The sequence below is a fragment of the Pteropus medius genome, unplaced genomic scaffold (genome assembly GCF_902729225.1).
Source record: "Pteropus medius unplaced genomic scaffold, Ma_sr-lr_union100, whole genome shotgun sequence".
NCBI lineage: Eukaryota > Metazoa > Chordata > Mammalia > Chiroptera > Pteropodidae > Pteropus > Pteropus medius.
The window spans coordinates 10953827-10967100 of record NW_024351729.1 but is presented as its reverse complement, the minus strand read 5'-3'; the positions used below and the strand labels follow the sequence as shown (position 1 = coordinate 10967100).

General features: G+C 33.6%; 1 protein-coding gene and 1 pseudogene across 7 annotated transcripts in view; both read left to right on the top strand.

Annotated features, from left to right (window-relative positions):
* ICA1L (islet cell autoantigen 1 like) overlaps window positions 1-13274 on the top strand; it is a 73444-nt gene that overhangs the window by 37306 nt on the left and 22864 nt on the right. For 6 of the 7 annotated variants that reach the window (XM_039844483.1, XM_039844481.1, XM_039844482.1 and 3 more), the window contains 3 exons: window positions 284-361; window positions 5480-5728; window positions 11270-11359. In XM_039844483.1, coding sequence (XP_039700417.1) covers window positions 284-361; window positions 5480-5728; window positions 11270-11359 — 417 coding nt within the window. The remainder of the gene's footprint in view (window positions 1-283; window positions 362-5479; window positions 5729-11269; window positions 11360-13274) is intronic. The other variant, XM_039844487.1, reaches the window with a different exon arrangement.
* Window positions 3207-3325, top strand: LOC120587843 (uncharacterized; annotated as a pseudogene).

Genomic DNA, 13274 nt, shown 5'->3' with positions numbered 1-13274 from the left:
CATTTACATTTCATTTATCTTTTTTTAAAATGTCCCTGATAATAGTTGAAGATATGAACATCTTTGATTTTCTTTATCTCTGTGTCTATACTAAGTAACGTGTCTGTGTATTTATGTGTATACACACACACGTTCAATATATGATGTATATGGTTCTTAAAATTTTTACATCTCCCTTTTATAATCTGATTAGGTCAATTGAACACTTCAGTCAAATTATTACAAAATATTACAGTAAATAAGCATGCTGAATTTCTTGTTCAACTTATCTTTCATGTTTCAGCAACTGAATATCACAAGGAAAAAGATTTTCAAATAAGAGAATTTGGAGCACCTCAGTTTTCTAACTCTGAAAAAAATGGTAAGAAATTATCATTTCACTGTGTATAGATAGATAATTTATTTAAAATTCTTTAGTTTTCATTTAATATTTATTTCCTTAACCTTAAAATCTGTATAGGTCTCTACACAGGTATGCAACTCCATAGTTCTACTCTATAGCCCATCACAATGGAAATAATATAATTATTTGTTTTGTATGTTTTGGCCCTGTCAGAATGTATCTGTATAACTGTGAGGACAGGTAGGACTGTCTTACTGCCGCATGTATCTCAACCATCCAGCAATGCAGGCACTCAGTCAATACTACCTTGAATATTTTTCCTAAGCAATTAATGTTGCAAACATTTTCTCCCAGTTTGTCATTTGTCTTTTGACTTTTTGTATAGTTGTTTCTTGCCATTTAAAAACAACTTTATATAGTCAAATTTATTAATCTTTTCTTATATCGGATTTTTAGCACATGCAAAATCCAAATTAGAGGAATTTATTTATACTTTCTTCTAGTGTTTCTATTGTTTTATTTTTACATTTAGAGTTCCAATTCATTTGGAGTATATTCATGCATATGGTGTTATGTTAGCAGTGGATTAAATGTTATATTTTTACAAATGGTTGTCCTTTATATCATTTTTTAATGCCATCTTTACCACAGTAATTTGAGATAACTTCCAATCATATGCTAGATTTCTCTATATATTTGGGTCTTTTTCTGAACTTTATATTTTCTTGATGTGTGCCACATGATTTTTTAAAGCCATTTGCTTAAACTTTATTGATAAAACCAGTAACAGCAGTTTGACAAAAGTGGAATGATTTTCAGGTTTGACCTATCAAGAGTTCAATTGCAGCAGACATTTTGTACAAACTGAGGCTAATGCTTCTTTGTTTCTGTTTTAAACGTTAGAATTTATCCTCATGTGTTTAAATATCTAATATAAAAATAGTTTTTAGGCTGTAAAATATGCTTCCAGCATCACTGTGAGACTGAACATCTGCCTTAAGCATTATTTGTACAAGAACAAATCATGAACTTATTCTTTATCACAAATAAATAATTTTATATTTTCTAACATATTTTCAAAGGGTGATTGTAAAACAAGAGTGTCACCATCAAATATTTTACTGGCTTGCCCAGGTAAAACACAGGCCCTAACAGTGCAACAGTAATACACTAGAAACATTATTATAAAATCTTGAACATTACAAAAGGTTGAAAGGTACTCTAGTTTTTAAATTTAACAAATAAAAAAATTTTCAAACCTTTTCCTATATTCTAATTATTCACAAGTAGAAGTAATTTTACATATGGGTAGGTCATTAAATTCTATAGCTGTTTGCTCTGGTAACAGAGATACAGTCATGCTTCTTAAGCAGGAGACACCATAAGTCAATAGGTCATACTGTTTGAAACAACAACACCCACATGGAATGTTAGGAAGCACATGGTTTCAGTTAAAGAAATTTTCTTGAATGTTTTTGTATCTGATAGGATTATAACCTCCTTGTCGTTTCATTATTAGCTCTTCTTGCATGTTTATTTTTCAATATGAACTTTATATCAAATTGCCTACCTCCTAAAAAAGCTCATGGATACTTTTATTATGATAACATTAAATGTGAAAACTGACAGCTCGGTGATGTGAAGACGACCTAACCAAAAAACAAGAGACATCTTTCTGTTAAAGTTTACTTGTATAGCTTTCAGATATAGTTGGGTTTTTTTTTTTCATATAGGTTTTGAACATTTCTTGTTAAGTTTATTTATCAGCATTTATCTTTTTGGTTGCCATTATAAAAAGATTTTCATTTCCATTATATATTTTAACTAGTTATTGTTTTGTATATATGAATACTATTGATTTTTGCATATTAATTTTATATTCTGCTGCCTTGCTGAATTTTTTATAGTTTGAGTTTTATCATTGATTTTCTAGAGATTTCCAGGTATACTATCATGTCACCTGCAAATAGAGATAGTCCTACCTTTTCTTAACCAATTGTTATACTTTAGTTGATTTCTTTTGTTTAATTGCATTGGTTACTACTTCCAAAACAATGTTAAATAATAGTGGGCATTTTAGTTATAAGTCCAGCTTTGTCATTGTGCATTAGTCTGTTGATATTTTATTTACTGTGTTTGCATTACTATTAATTTCCCTGTGAAACCATGTATGCCTGGTGCTTCATATAAATGAAATCATACAAAAAATAATCTTTTTTGTCTGACTTTTTGTGTCTTTCATTAAGCATAGTGTTTTTTAGATTCATCCATGTTGTATATAGCAGTTCATTACTTTTTTCCCTCTGAAATTTTTTTAACATGGTAAAATACATATAACATAAAATTTGCCATGTTAACCATTTTTAAGTGTACAGTTTAGTGGTATTAAATACATTCATTATGTTATACCACAGTTACCACTATCCATCTCAATAACTCTTCAATGTGTAACCCGAAACTATATCAATTAAACAGTAACTCCCTATTCCCCCCTTTCCCCGCTCCGACACCCACCATTCTACTTTCTGTCTCTATGATTTTGACTACTCCAAATACTACATCTAAGTGGAATCACACATCATTTGCCTTTTTTATGGCTGGGTTATTGTATTTAGCATTATGTCTTTAAGGTTCATCTATGTTGTGGCATATTGCAGAATTTCTTTACTTTTTAAGGCTGAATAATTTTCCATTATATGTATATACCACATTTCACTCACTGTAGCTCATGACTTTTTGTTAATGAATAGTATTCTCTATTATAGATGTACCTCATTACATTTATCCATTTACTAGTTGATGAACATTTGAATTGTTTCCACTTTTTGGCTATTGTAATATTGCTGCTATAAATATTCAAGTAGTCTATGGCCATGCCACCCTGAACAAGCCTGATCCCGTCTGATCTAGGAAGCTAAGCAGGGTCGAGCCTGGTTAATACTTGGATGGGAGACCACCTAGGAAGACCAGATGATGTAGGCATAAAAAATAATAATAATAAGGGATTGTAAGCTGACAAGGTCCTTGCAATCTGTGAGATCAACCAAGGGTTCCCTTGCCTTAAAAAAAAAAAAAGTAAATATTCAAGTACTTCTTTTGTGGATATATGTTTTCATTTTTCTTAGATTCTTAGGAGTGTCATTGCTAAGTTATATGGTAAATTTGAGTTTAACTTTTTAAGGAACACTCCAAACTGCTTTTCAAAATGGTTGTACCATTTTCATTCCCACTAGCAAAAAGTGAGAGTTCTAATTTCTCGACATCTTCACCAGCATTTAGTATTATATGTCTTACATTCTAGTACTTTTAATTCGTTGTTTTAATTTGCATTTCTCCAGTGACTTAGAATGTTGAGCATCTTTTCATATGCCTATTAGCCATACATATCTTCTTTCTTGGCCAATTTATTGACTATTTTTTAATTGGGTTTTTAATATGATTAAGTTGCAAGATTTGTTTATATATTCTTATTATAAGTACTTTGTCAGATATATGACTTGTAAATATTTTATCCTAGTCTTTTCCTAATTTTGCCTCTAGAAAAACTAAAGTTTAAAAATTTTATGCAGTCCAGTTTACCATTTTTTCTTCTATGGATTGTTCTTTTGGTGTCATATGTAAGAACTCTGCCTAACCCTAGGTCCCACATATTTTTTATGTTTTCTTCTTGAAATTTTATCATTTTAGCTCTTACATGTAGGACTATGATCATTTTGAGTTAATTGTTGTATATGGCATGGAGTATCTAAGGGTTTTTTTGTTTTTGTTTGTTGCATATGTATACCCAGTTGTTCCAGCACTATTTGTTGAAAAGACTCTTCTCTCTCCATTGAATTTTCTTGGCATTTTAATTGAAATCAAATAGAGGACCAAAAAATGTAGGGGTGTATTTCTGGATTCTAAATTCTGGTCCACTGATCTGTATACCTATTCTTGGTCAGTACCATACTATCTTGATTACTGTGGCTTTCCCACAAAACTGTTCTTTTTTCAAAATTGTTTTGGCTATTCTAAGCCCTTTGCATTTCCATATAAATTTTACCATCAGCTTGTCAATTTCTACCCAAAATAAAAGCCCATGAGATTTTGATAGATATTATGTTAAATTCATACATGAATTTGGAGTTAATTACCATGTGGATAATATTGATCCTCTTAGTGCATGAATATGGGGATTTTCACTTTATCATTGGCTTTCAAGGGTTTGTCTATGATGTATCTAGATAAAGATCTCTTTATATTGATTCTACTTGGTTTTGTTAGGCTTATTGGATGAGTAGATTTGTGTTTTCAACAAAGTTGATACATTTTGTCTATTATTTCTTCAAAGCCAACCCCTCCATTTTTTTGAGACTTTTATTATGTATATACTGGTACTTTTGATGTTTTTTTCCTATTATTTTTTCAATATTATTTTATATTAGTTTCAGGTGTATAACAGCCTAGTGGTTAGATATTTATATAATTTACAAAGTGATCCCCCAGATTAGTCTAGTAACTATCTGGCACTATATATAGTTATAATATTATTGACTGCATTCCCTATGCTGTACTTCACATCCCTGTGACTATTTTGGTTTCATTTTTTTAATAATTTTATTTTATTGCACTGTAATCAGAGTATGTTATTTGTAATATTTCTACTTTGAGAAACTAACTGATATTTTCATGTGCTTTAGTATAATTAATATTCGTGAATTTTTAATGCGTGCTTAAGAAGAAGGTATATATTCTGTTAGGGTTTGTATATATTTAAAATAACTACCTTATTATGCTGTTTAGATCTTTTATAGCTTTATTTTTCTCCTTTTTTATTTTTTTTTTTACCGAGAGTGATACATTAAAGCCTCAATTATTGTTAGTATTTCTCCTTGCAGCTCCTATAGTTTCTGACATACATAGGTGCTGGTTTAATTATTTATATGTGGATATTCATAACTATTATACCTTCATTGAAATGTCATTTTGATCCATAGCCTACCTAATTAGAAATAATTTTCACATAAACTTCCAGTTTGCTTATTAGAAATTATGTTAATAAAATATGAGAACAATGAAACAAATGTGATTAGTCCTACATCCTACTCTTATTTACTCAAAAAGAAAAAAGCTATTCATTTTATTTTCACTCAACAGTTGCAAAAGATTTACCTGTAGATTCATTGGAAGATGATTTTGAGAAGGAATTCTCATTTCTGAACAACCTCCTAAGTTCTACAAGTACTAGTGAATTTACCCAAGAATGCCAGACTGCGTTTGGGAGCCCCAGTGCCAGTCTCACGTCCCAGGAGCCTTCTGTAGGGTCTGAGCCTCTTGCTCATTCTGCACAATTCCTCCCTTCACATCTCTTTGACCTTGGCCTGCATGCTGCTGGAGCTATCAACAGTAAGTGTCTATGAGATATTTGGACAACTGTGACTTATTTTCTCTTTGTGAAACAAAACTATGTGCATGTGGTTGCTAAAATCAACGAGACTGATTTTTTTTTAAGTTTATTGGAGTAACATTGTTTAATACAATTATATAATTTTCAGGTGTACATTATAATTTGACTTCTATATATTCTATTGTGTGATTACTACCCAGAGTCCAGTTTCCTTCAGCTACCATATATTTGATCCCCTTTACCCACTTCACCCTCCCCTAACCCCCTATATTTGACCCCCTTTACCCCTTCTACCTCGTCCCTCCTCCCCTACCCCCTACCCTCTGGTAACCACTAGTCCATGTCCATATCCCTGAGTCTCTGTTTGTCCTGCTCATTTGTTGCTTTTAGGTTTATATCCCACAGATTAGTGATATCATGTGATTTTCAACTTTTTCCATCTGGCTTATTTCACTTAGCATGATTATCTCGAGGTCCATCCAGATTGTCGTCACAAATGGCAGTATTTCATCTCTTCTTATGGTTGAGTAATATTACATTGTATATATGTACCACAGCTTTTTTAGCCAGTCATCTATCGTAGGACATTTCGGTTGCTTCCATGTCCTGGCCACTGTGAATAATGCTGCGATGAACATCGATGTGCAAATATCTTTTCGGATATGGGTTTTCAAGTCTTCGCGGTAAAGACCCAGTAGAGGAATTGCTGGATCAAATGGTAGATTAATTCTTAGTTTTTTGAGGAACCTCCACACTGTTTTCCGTAGTGGCTGTACCAATTTGCAGTCCCACCAGCAGTGTAAGGGTTCCTTTTTCTCTACATCCTCTCCAACATTTGTTATTACTTGTCCTGTTGATTATTGCTGTTCTAACAGGTGTGAGATGGTATCTCATTGTGGTTTTGATTTGCATTTCCCTAATAGCTAGCGATGTTGAGCATCTTTTCATATATTTTGTTGGCCATTTGTATGTCTTCTAGGGAGAAATGTCTGTTCAGGTCCTCTGCCCATTTTTTGATTGCATCGTTTTTTTATTGTTGTTATTGAGTCATATGAGTTCTTTGTATATTTTGGATATCAGGCCCTTATTGGAGGTGTTGCTTGCAAATATATTTTCCCACTTGGATAGTTGTCTCCTTACCTTGTGGACGATTTCTTTTGCTGAGCAGAAGCTTTTTAGTTTGATGTAGTCCCAATTCATTTATTTTTGCTTTTACTTGCCTTGCCTTTGAGGTCAAATTCATAAAATCCTCAAAATTTTAAGTCCAAGGCCCTTGAGTTTAGTTCCTATGTTTTTTTCCTATGCATTTTATTGATTCCAGTCTTATATTCAGGTCCTTAATCCATTTTGAGTTAATTTTGGTATATGGTGATAGACAACAGTCTAGTTTCATTCTTTGGCAGGTGGCTTTCCAATTTTCCCAGCACCATTTATTGAAGAAGCTTTCCTTTCTCCACTGTCTGTTTTTGGCTTTTTTGTCAAAAATTATTTGCCCATATAAATATGGGTTTACTTCCGGACCCTCGATTCTGCTCCACTGGTCCATGTGTCTGTTTTTCTGCCAATACTGTGCCGTTTTGATTACTGTTGCTTTGTAGTATAATTTGAAGTCAAGTAGAGTGATGCCTCCAGCCTCATTCTTTTTTCTCAGGATGGCTTTGGCAATTCGGAGTCTTTTGTGCTTCCATACAAATCTGATGAGTTTTTGTTCTATTTCTTTAAAAAATGCCGATGGGATTTTGATTGGGATTGTATTAAATCTGTATAATGCTATAGGTAATATGGTCATTTTAACTATGTTGATTCTTCCAATCCAAGAACACAGAATATCTTTATTTCTTTGTATCTTCTTCGATTTCTTTTAATAGGGTCTTGTAGTTTTCATTATATAGGTCCTTCACGTTTCGTTAAATTTATTCCTAAGTATTGTATTCTTTTTGTTGCAATTGCAAAAGGAATTATTTTTTCCACTTCTCTTTCTGATGCTTCATTATTAGAGTATAGGAATGCTGTGGATTTTTGAATGCCAATTTTGTATCCAGAGACTTAACTGTATTTGCTTATTGTTTCTAGTAGTGTTCTTGTGGAATCTTTAGGGTTTTCTATATAGAGAATCTTGTCATCCGCAAATAGTGATAGTTTGACTTCTTCGTTTCCTATTTGGATGCCTTTTATATTTTTCTCTTGCCTGATAGCGCTTGCTAGGACCTCCAATGTTATATTAAATAAGTGGCAATAATGGACAGCCTTGCCTTGTTACTGATCTTAGAGGGAAGGTTTTTAGTTTTTCACTATTAAATATAATGTTGGCTGAGGATTTGTCATAGGTGGCCTTTATTATATTAAGGTACTTTCCTTCTACACCGATTTTGTTAAGTATTTTGATCATAAATGGATGCTGTATCTTGTCGAAGGCTTTTTCTGCATCTGTTGATATGATCATATGATTCTTATTTTTTAATTTGTTTATGTGGTGTATCACATTAATCAATTTGTGTATGTTGAACCATCCCTGTGTCCCTGGAATGAAGCCCACTTGATTGCGGTGTATAATCTTTTTAATATGTTGCTGTATTCGGTTTGCTAGTATCTTATTTAGGATTTTTGCATCTGTGTTCATGAGAGATATTGGTCTGTAGTTTTCTTTTTTGCGTGTTATCTTTACCAGGTTTTGATATCAGAGTAATAATATTGGCCTCATAAAATGAGTTGAGAACATGATTGATTTTAACTTCAGTACTACCAGATAAAATCTGCAGTTACACCAATCAACTGGGGAAAAAAGTATGATCACCACTGGAATTTGTCAATGAGAGTGAAACAAAGGCTACTTTCCTGCCACCAATACTAAATTCCACATTTTCTTCATTGACTTTTCCCAGGTGTCTTCTTTATATAGAAAATCAGTCTCTATATAGAAAAGCAGGTCTGAATTCTTGACCTGCTAAGTTACATCTACCTAGGGAAGGCAGGTAATACCATTTCTTCCACCTAGCAAAACTTGGCATATTCGCTTCCTGTGGGTTCAGAGTTGACAAGAGAAAAAGGAATATCTCTGGGGGCTGGTTATATGGCAGCCTCTGGGCAAGGCTGCAGCAGAGGGGACTGTAGTAGAAAGCTAGGGGCACGGTGTCTTCCTGAGGAAAGGGTGATCTGCTTTGTTTATATGCCAAGGACTCTTTCTACTCACTTGCTGCTCTACCATCCTATGTCCAACCCAGCACCTTGGGAATCTTCTTGCTCCCCACTTCCATATTTGTTATTAATATTATAAATTCTCTTTCTGAAACATGTTGCAACTTTCCCACTTCTTCTCTCTGACTCCACTACCAGAGCTACTTAGAGCCTCATTTGGTTTCTAGGGTTGCTGCAAGTCTTCCTCACATATCTCCCAAACCCCAGCTCATCCTCCATGCTTCCTCCAGAGTTCTCTCTCCAAGAAGCAGATTCTGATGTCAGTACCCTGCTTATATTTTTTAAAAATGAAGCACCATGGGCTCCAGAATAAAACCTGCCTGTGCCTGCATTTCTACCCTTATCTCCTACCTTCCTTCAAAAATACTTACCATTTCCTATAATCATATTGAGTATTTTTCGATCCCTCTGAGGTGCCTTTTGCTTGTGTCACTTCTTTGACTTCTGGAACTTGGGCTTGAGTGTTAGATTCCCAGCCCAGTGTTTGCTCCATAACAGCCAGCCCTTGCAGACTTCCTCAGCACTGACAAATGGAGATGGTTTCTCCCTCTGGCCTCTCATGGTGGTTTGTTTCATCTGTTTCATGGCTGTAATTATAGATTTCTTGTCTTATATTACTGTCTTTCATCTCTGGTAGATTTTAACCCTTGAAAAAAAAAAGCTTCATGGCACCTAACAGACCTATATTTATTGGTCTTAATGCATTGTACTTTGTATTAAAATACTTACGTTCACACTTTATCCACAGGACCATCATATTTTCTGCAGTCTGCAAGCACCTCAAGGGCGTGATCTGTGGGGTGATTTACTTTTATGTTTTATATGATAGCAGCATAAAGTTAGCTCAATAAATAAAATAACTATCAGTTAATCACTCAGAATTTGTAAAATAGCCTAAAAGTAAGAATGGAAGTATTATTTGATAAAGAGGTACTCTTTCTGGGATAATTCAGATGTTTCACTATAATAAAATTTTAGAAAACAATAATTCTCATAGGACATATCAATGGCCCAATAGTTATAAGATTTACAAACCAATTCATTCTCCACTATGAACTCCTGCTCTTTCTCCTTAACTCGCCATATCTCCAGCAGCCCTGGATTCTTCTCTTATTTTCTGTCAATACCATTGCAACAATATTTTTTCACAACTCAGATGTTTCACAATATCTGTTCTGGTCCCTGCCTGCAAGCTGACAGGATATTTCCATATAATAGCTGAGGCACTGATATTCAGTGTTTGAGTGTCTTAAGGTCATCAGGCGGTTTAAAGTTAAAAAGAGACCAAAATCCGGTCTCCCGATTTCTAGTACAGGACTCTTTCCAGTTCACTAGCCTTTCTCTTATGTTTACACCTTCTGCTCCTGTGAGGGTAGACAAGGAAAGCAAGCTGGCCTGAGAGTTAAAAGATCTATATTTTAGGAACCCCAAGTGAGATCTTGGGCCTCGAATGATCTCTTCTATACAAGGAAGGTAGTAGGCAGAATAATCTAAGTTCTTTGCTAGTGCTGTTTTAATTATAGCATAAATAATTTCATGTTACAACAAACATTTCCCTGTGTTACCAATAGTGTATTTATAATGAATTTTTTAATGACTACAGAGTATTTTGTGACATTTATCTTTAATCTGTTTAATTTCTTATTATTTTTACTTTTTCATTTTATACATAATGCTTCAATAAATATAATCATGCATGCACTTTTTCCTTCAATTAAATTATTTCCTTAATATAAATAAGTTTCTAGGAATGGGATTACTGAGTCCAAGGGCATAAACATAATTGTCATTTTCAAGATTCTAATTGTCAGATCTGTTTCCTCTCTTCCTGACTCCTTAGAATTTATTTCTACACCTTATCCACTTGAAATCGTTTAAAAAAACTTGTACATTTACATTCATGCACCTCTTAAAGATAAGGAAATGTTCCAAGAAATGTGTCATTAGGCAACTTCATCATTATGCAAATGTCATAGAGAGTACTTACACAAACCTAGATGGTACAGCAGCCTACTACTATAATTGTATGTGCTGTACTTTTATACACCTGGCAGTGCAGGTTTGTTTACAGTAGCATCATCACAAACACATACATACATAGTGCACTACATTGCATTGAGACAGTTACAACATCACTAGAAGATACAAATTTTTCAGCTCCATTATAATCTTACGAGACCACTGTCATATACACGGTCCACTGACTGAATTGTCGTTATGTAGTGCATGACTGTATTTCAAAACCACTTTGAAAAATGTAAGGAAGTCTAACTCTAGCTAGGACTAAATTTAGATGATTTGAATAAAATACATAATTACATAATTCATTACTTCCCTCCCTCCAGGCTTGACCTCCAAAGGGGGCTTAGAGCCTCCTCTTTCACACGTTGATAACCAGCCAGTGCCTTCACAGAGTCCAAAGAAATTAACGAAATGTAAGTTATTTATATTCTTTGCCATCATATTATAAGTTGAATTCAGATAAATTTAGAAAAGGGTCACTTTAGAATCTTTGCCTATATTATCCAGAAAAAAATCTTGTTAGTAATGAATTAAAATGCAAGCTGTACCTAGCCATTCTTCACTATAGAAAGAAGTGAATAGAAATTGTGATCTTGTCATAGTAAACTAAATTCTGTACTTTAATCTTTTATATTTTGTGTTAAGGTTTATTGACATTAGATAATACTACTGGGGATGGAAGATTCTCTTTGATTACAGGATGACTATTGACAAATAGTACATTCAGGCACTTAGCATAGGGCCTGGTACATGGTAATTGCTGACATATATTGAATACTTACCATACTATTGTCCGCAGAGCTGGTCCATGTTATAATTACCATATAGGGTATTCGTAGAAAATAGACACTCCATTTTGTAGAATTTTACATACATATTAATCTTGGTCACTGATGTTGATTTTTTAAAACTTTTTAATTGGAAAGAATTTCAAATGTACAGAAATGTTGCATAAATGAAAATAGCACAAAGAACACTTGTATACCCTTTACCCATATTCACCTATTGTTAGTATTTTACCCCATTTGCTTTGTGCAGGCCTCTCTGTTATTTTATTCTGAACCAACTGAAGGTGGATTATGTATATCATGACCCTTTACCACTAAAATACTTCAGTTTGTGTTTCCTAAGAACAGGTATATTTTCTTGCATAACCGGAGCATGGTTGTAAACTTCGGGAAATTTAATATTAACACGGTACTTTTCTGTAATCTACCATGTATTTATATTACAGTTTTGTGAGTCGACTCAGAAATGTCCTTTATAGCACTTCTCGCTCTGCCCCTATATAGTGAGTCTAGAGTAATGTACTGTATTCATTTATCATGTCTTTTTAGCCTCTTGTAACCTGAAACTGTTCCACTAGGTTTTGTTTGTTTGTTTGTTTTTATTAGACTGCTCCTTATTTCAGTTTTAGCTGTTTTCTATAGTGGCTACACCAATCTGCAGTCCCCCAACAATGCACAAGGGTTCCCTTTCCTCCACATCCTCTACATGTTATTTGTTGACTTTTTGATAACAGCCATTCTGACTGGTGTGAGGTGATACCTCACTGCTGTTTTGATTTGCATTTCCCTGATGATTAGAAATGTTGAGCATCTTTTCCTATGTCTGTTGGCCATCTATATGTCTTCTTTGGAAAAATGTCTTTCATGTCCTCTGCCCATTTTTTGATTAGATTGTTTTTTGGTTGTTATTGAGTTGTATGAATTCCTTATGTATTTTGGATATTAACCCCTCATCGGATATATCATTTGCAAATATATTCTCCCATTCAGTAGGTTGCCTTTTTGTTTTGTTGGTGATTTCCTACACTGTGCAGAAGCTTTTTAGTTTGATATTCCAATCGTTTATTGTTTCCCTTGCTCAAGGAGACGTATGTAAAAAGGTATTACTCAGACTGATAGTTTACTACCTATGTTTACTACCCATGTTTACTACCTATGTTTTCTAATAATTTACTACCTATGTTTTCATTTAGAAGTTTTATGGTTTCAGGCTCATTTTAAGTATATTTTTGTATATGGTGTAAGAGAGTGATCCAGTTTTGTTTTGGTTTTTGATTTTTGCATTTATCTGTCTAGTTTTCCGATACCACTGTTGAAGAGACTTTTGTTGCTCTATTGTACATTCTTACCTCTTTCATTGTAGATTAGTTGACCATATAAGCAAGGCTCTCTATTCTGTTTCATTGATCAATGTGTCTGTTTTTGTGTCAGTACCATACTGTTTTGATTATTACAGCTTTGTAGTATAGTTTGAAATAAGGGAGTGTGATACCTTCAACTTTGTTTTTCTTTCTCAAGATTGCTTTGGCTATTCATGGTC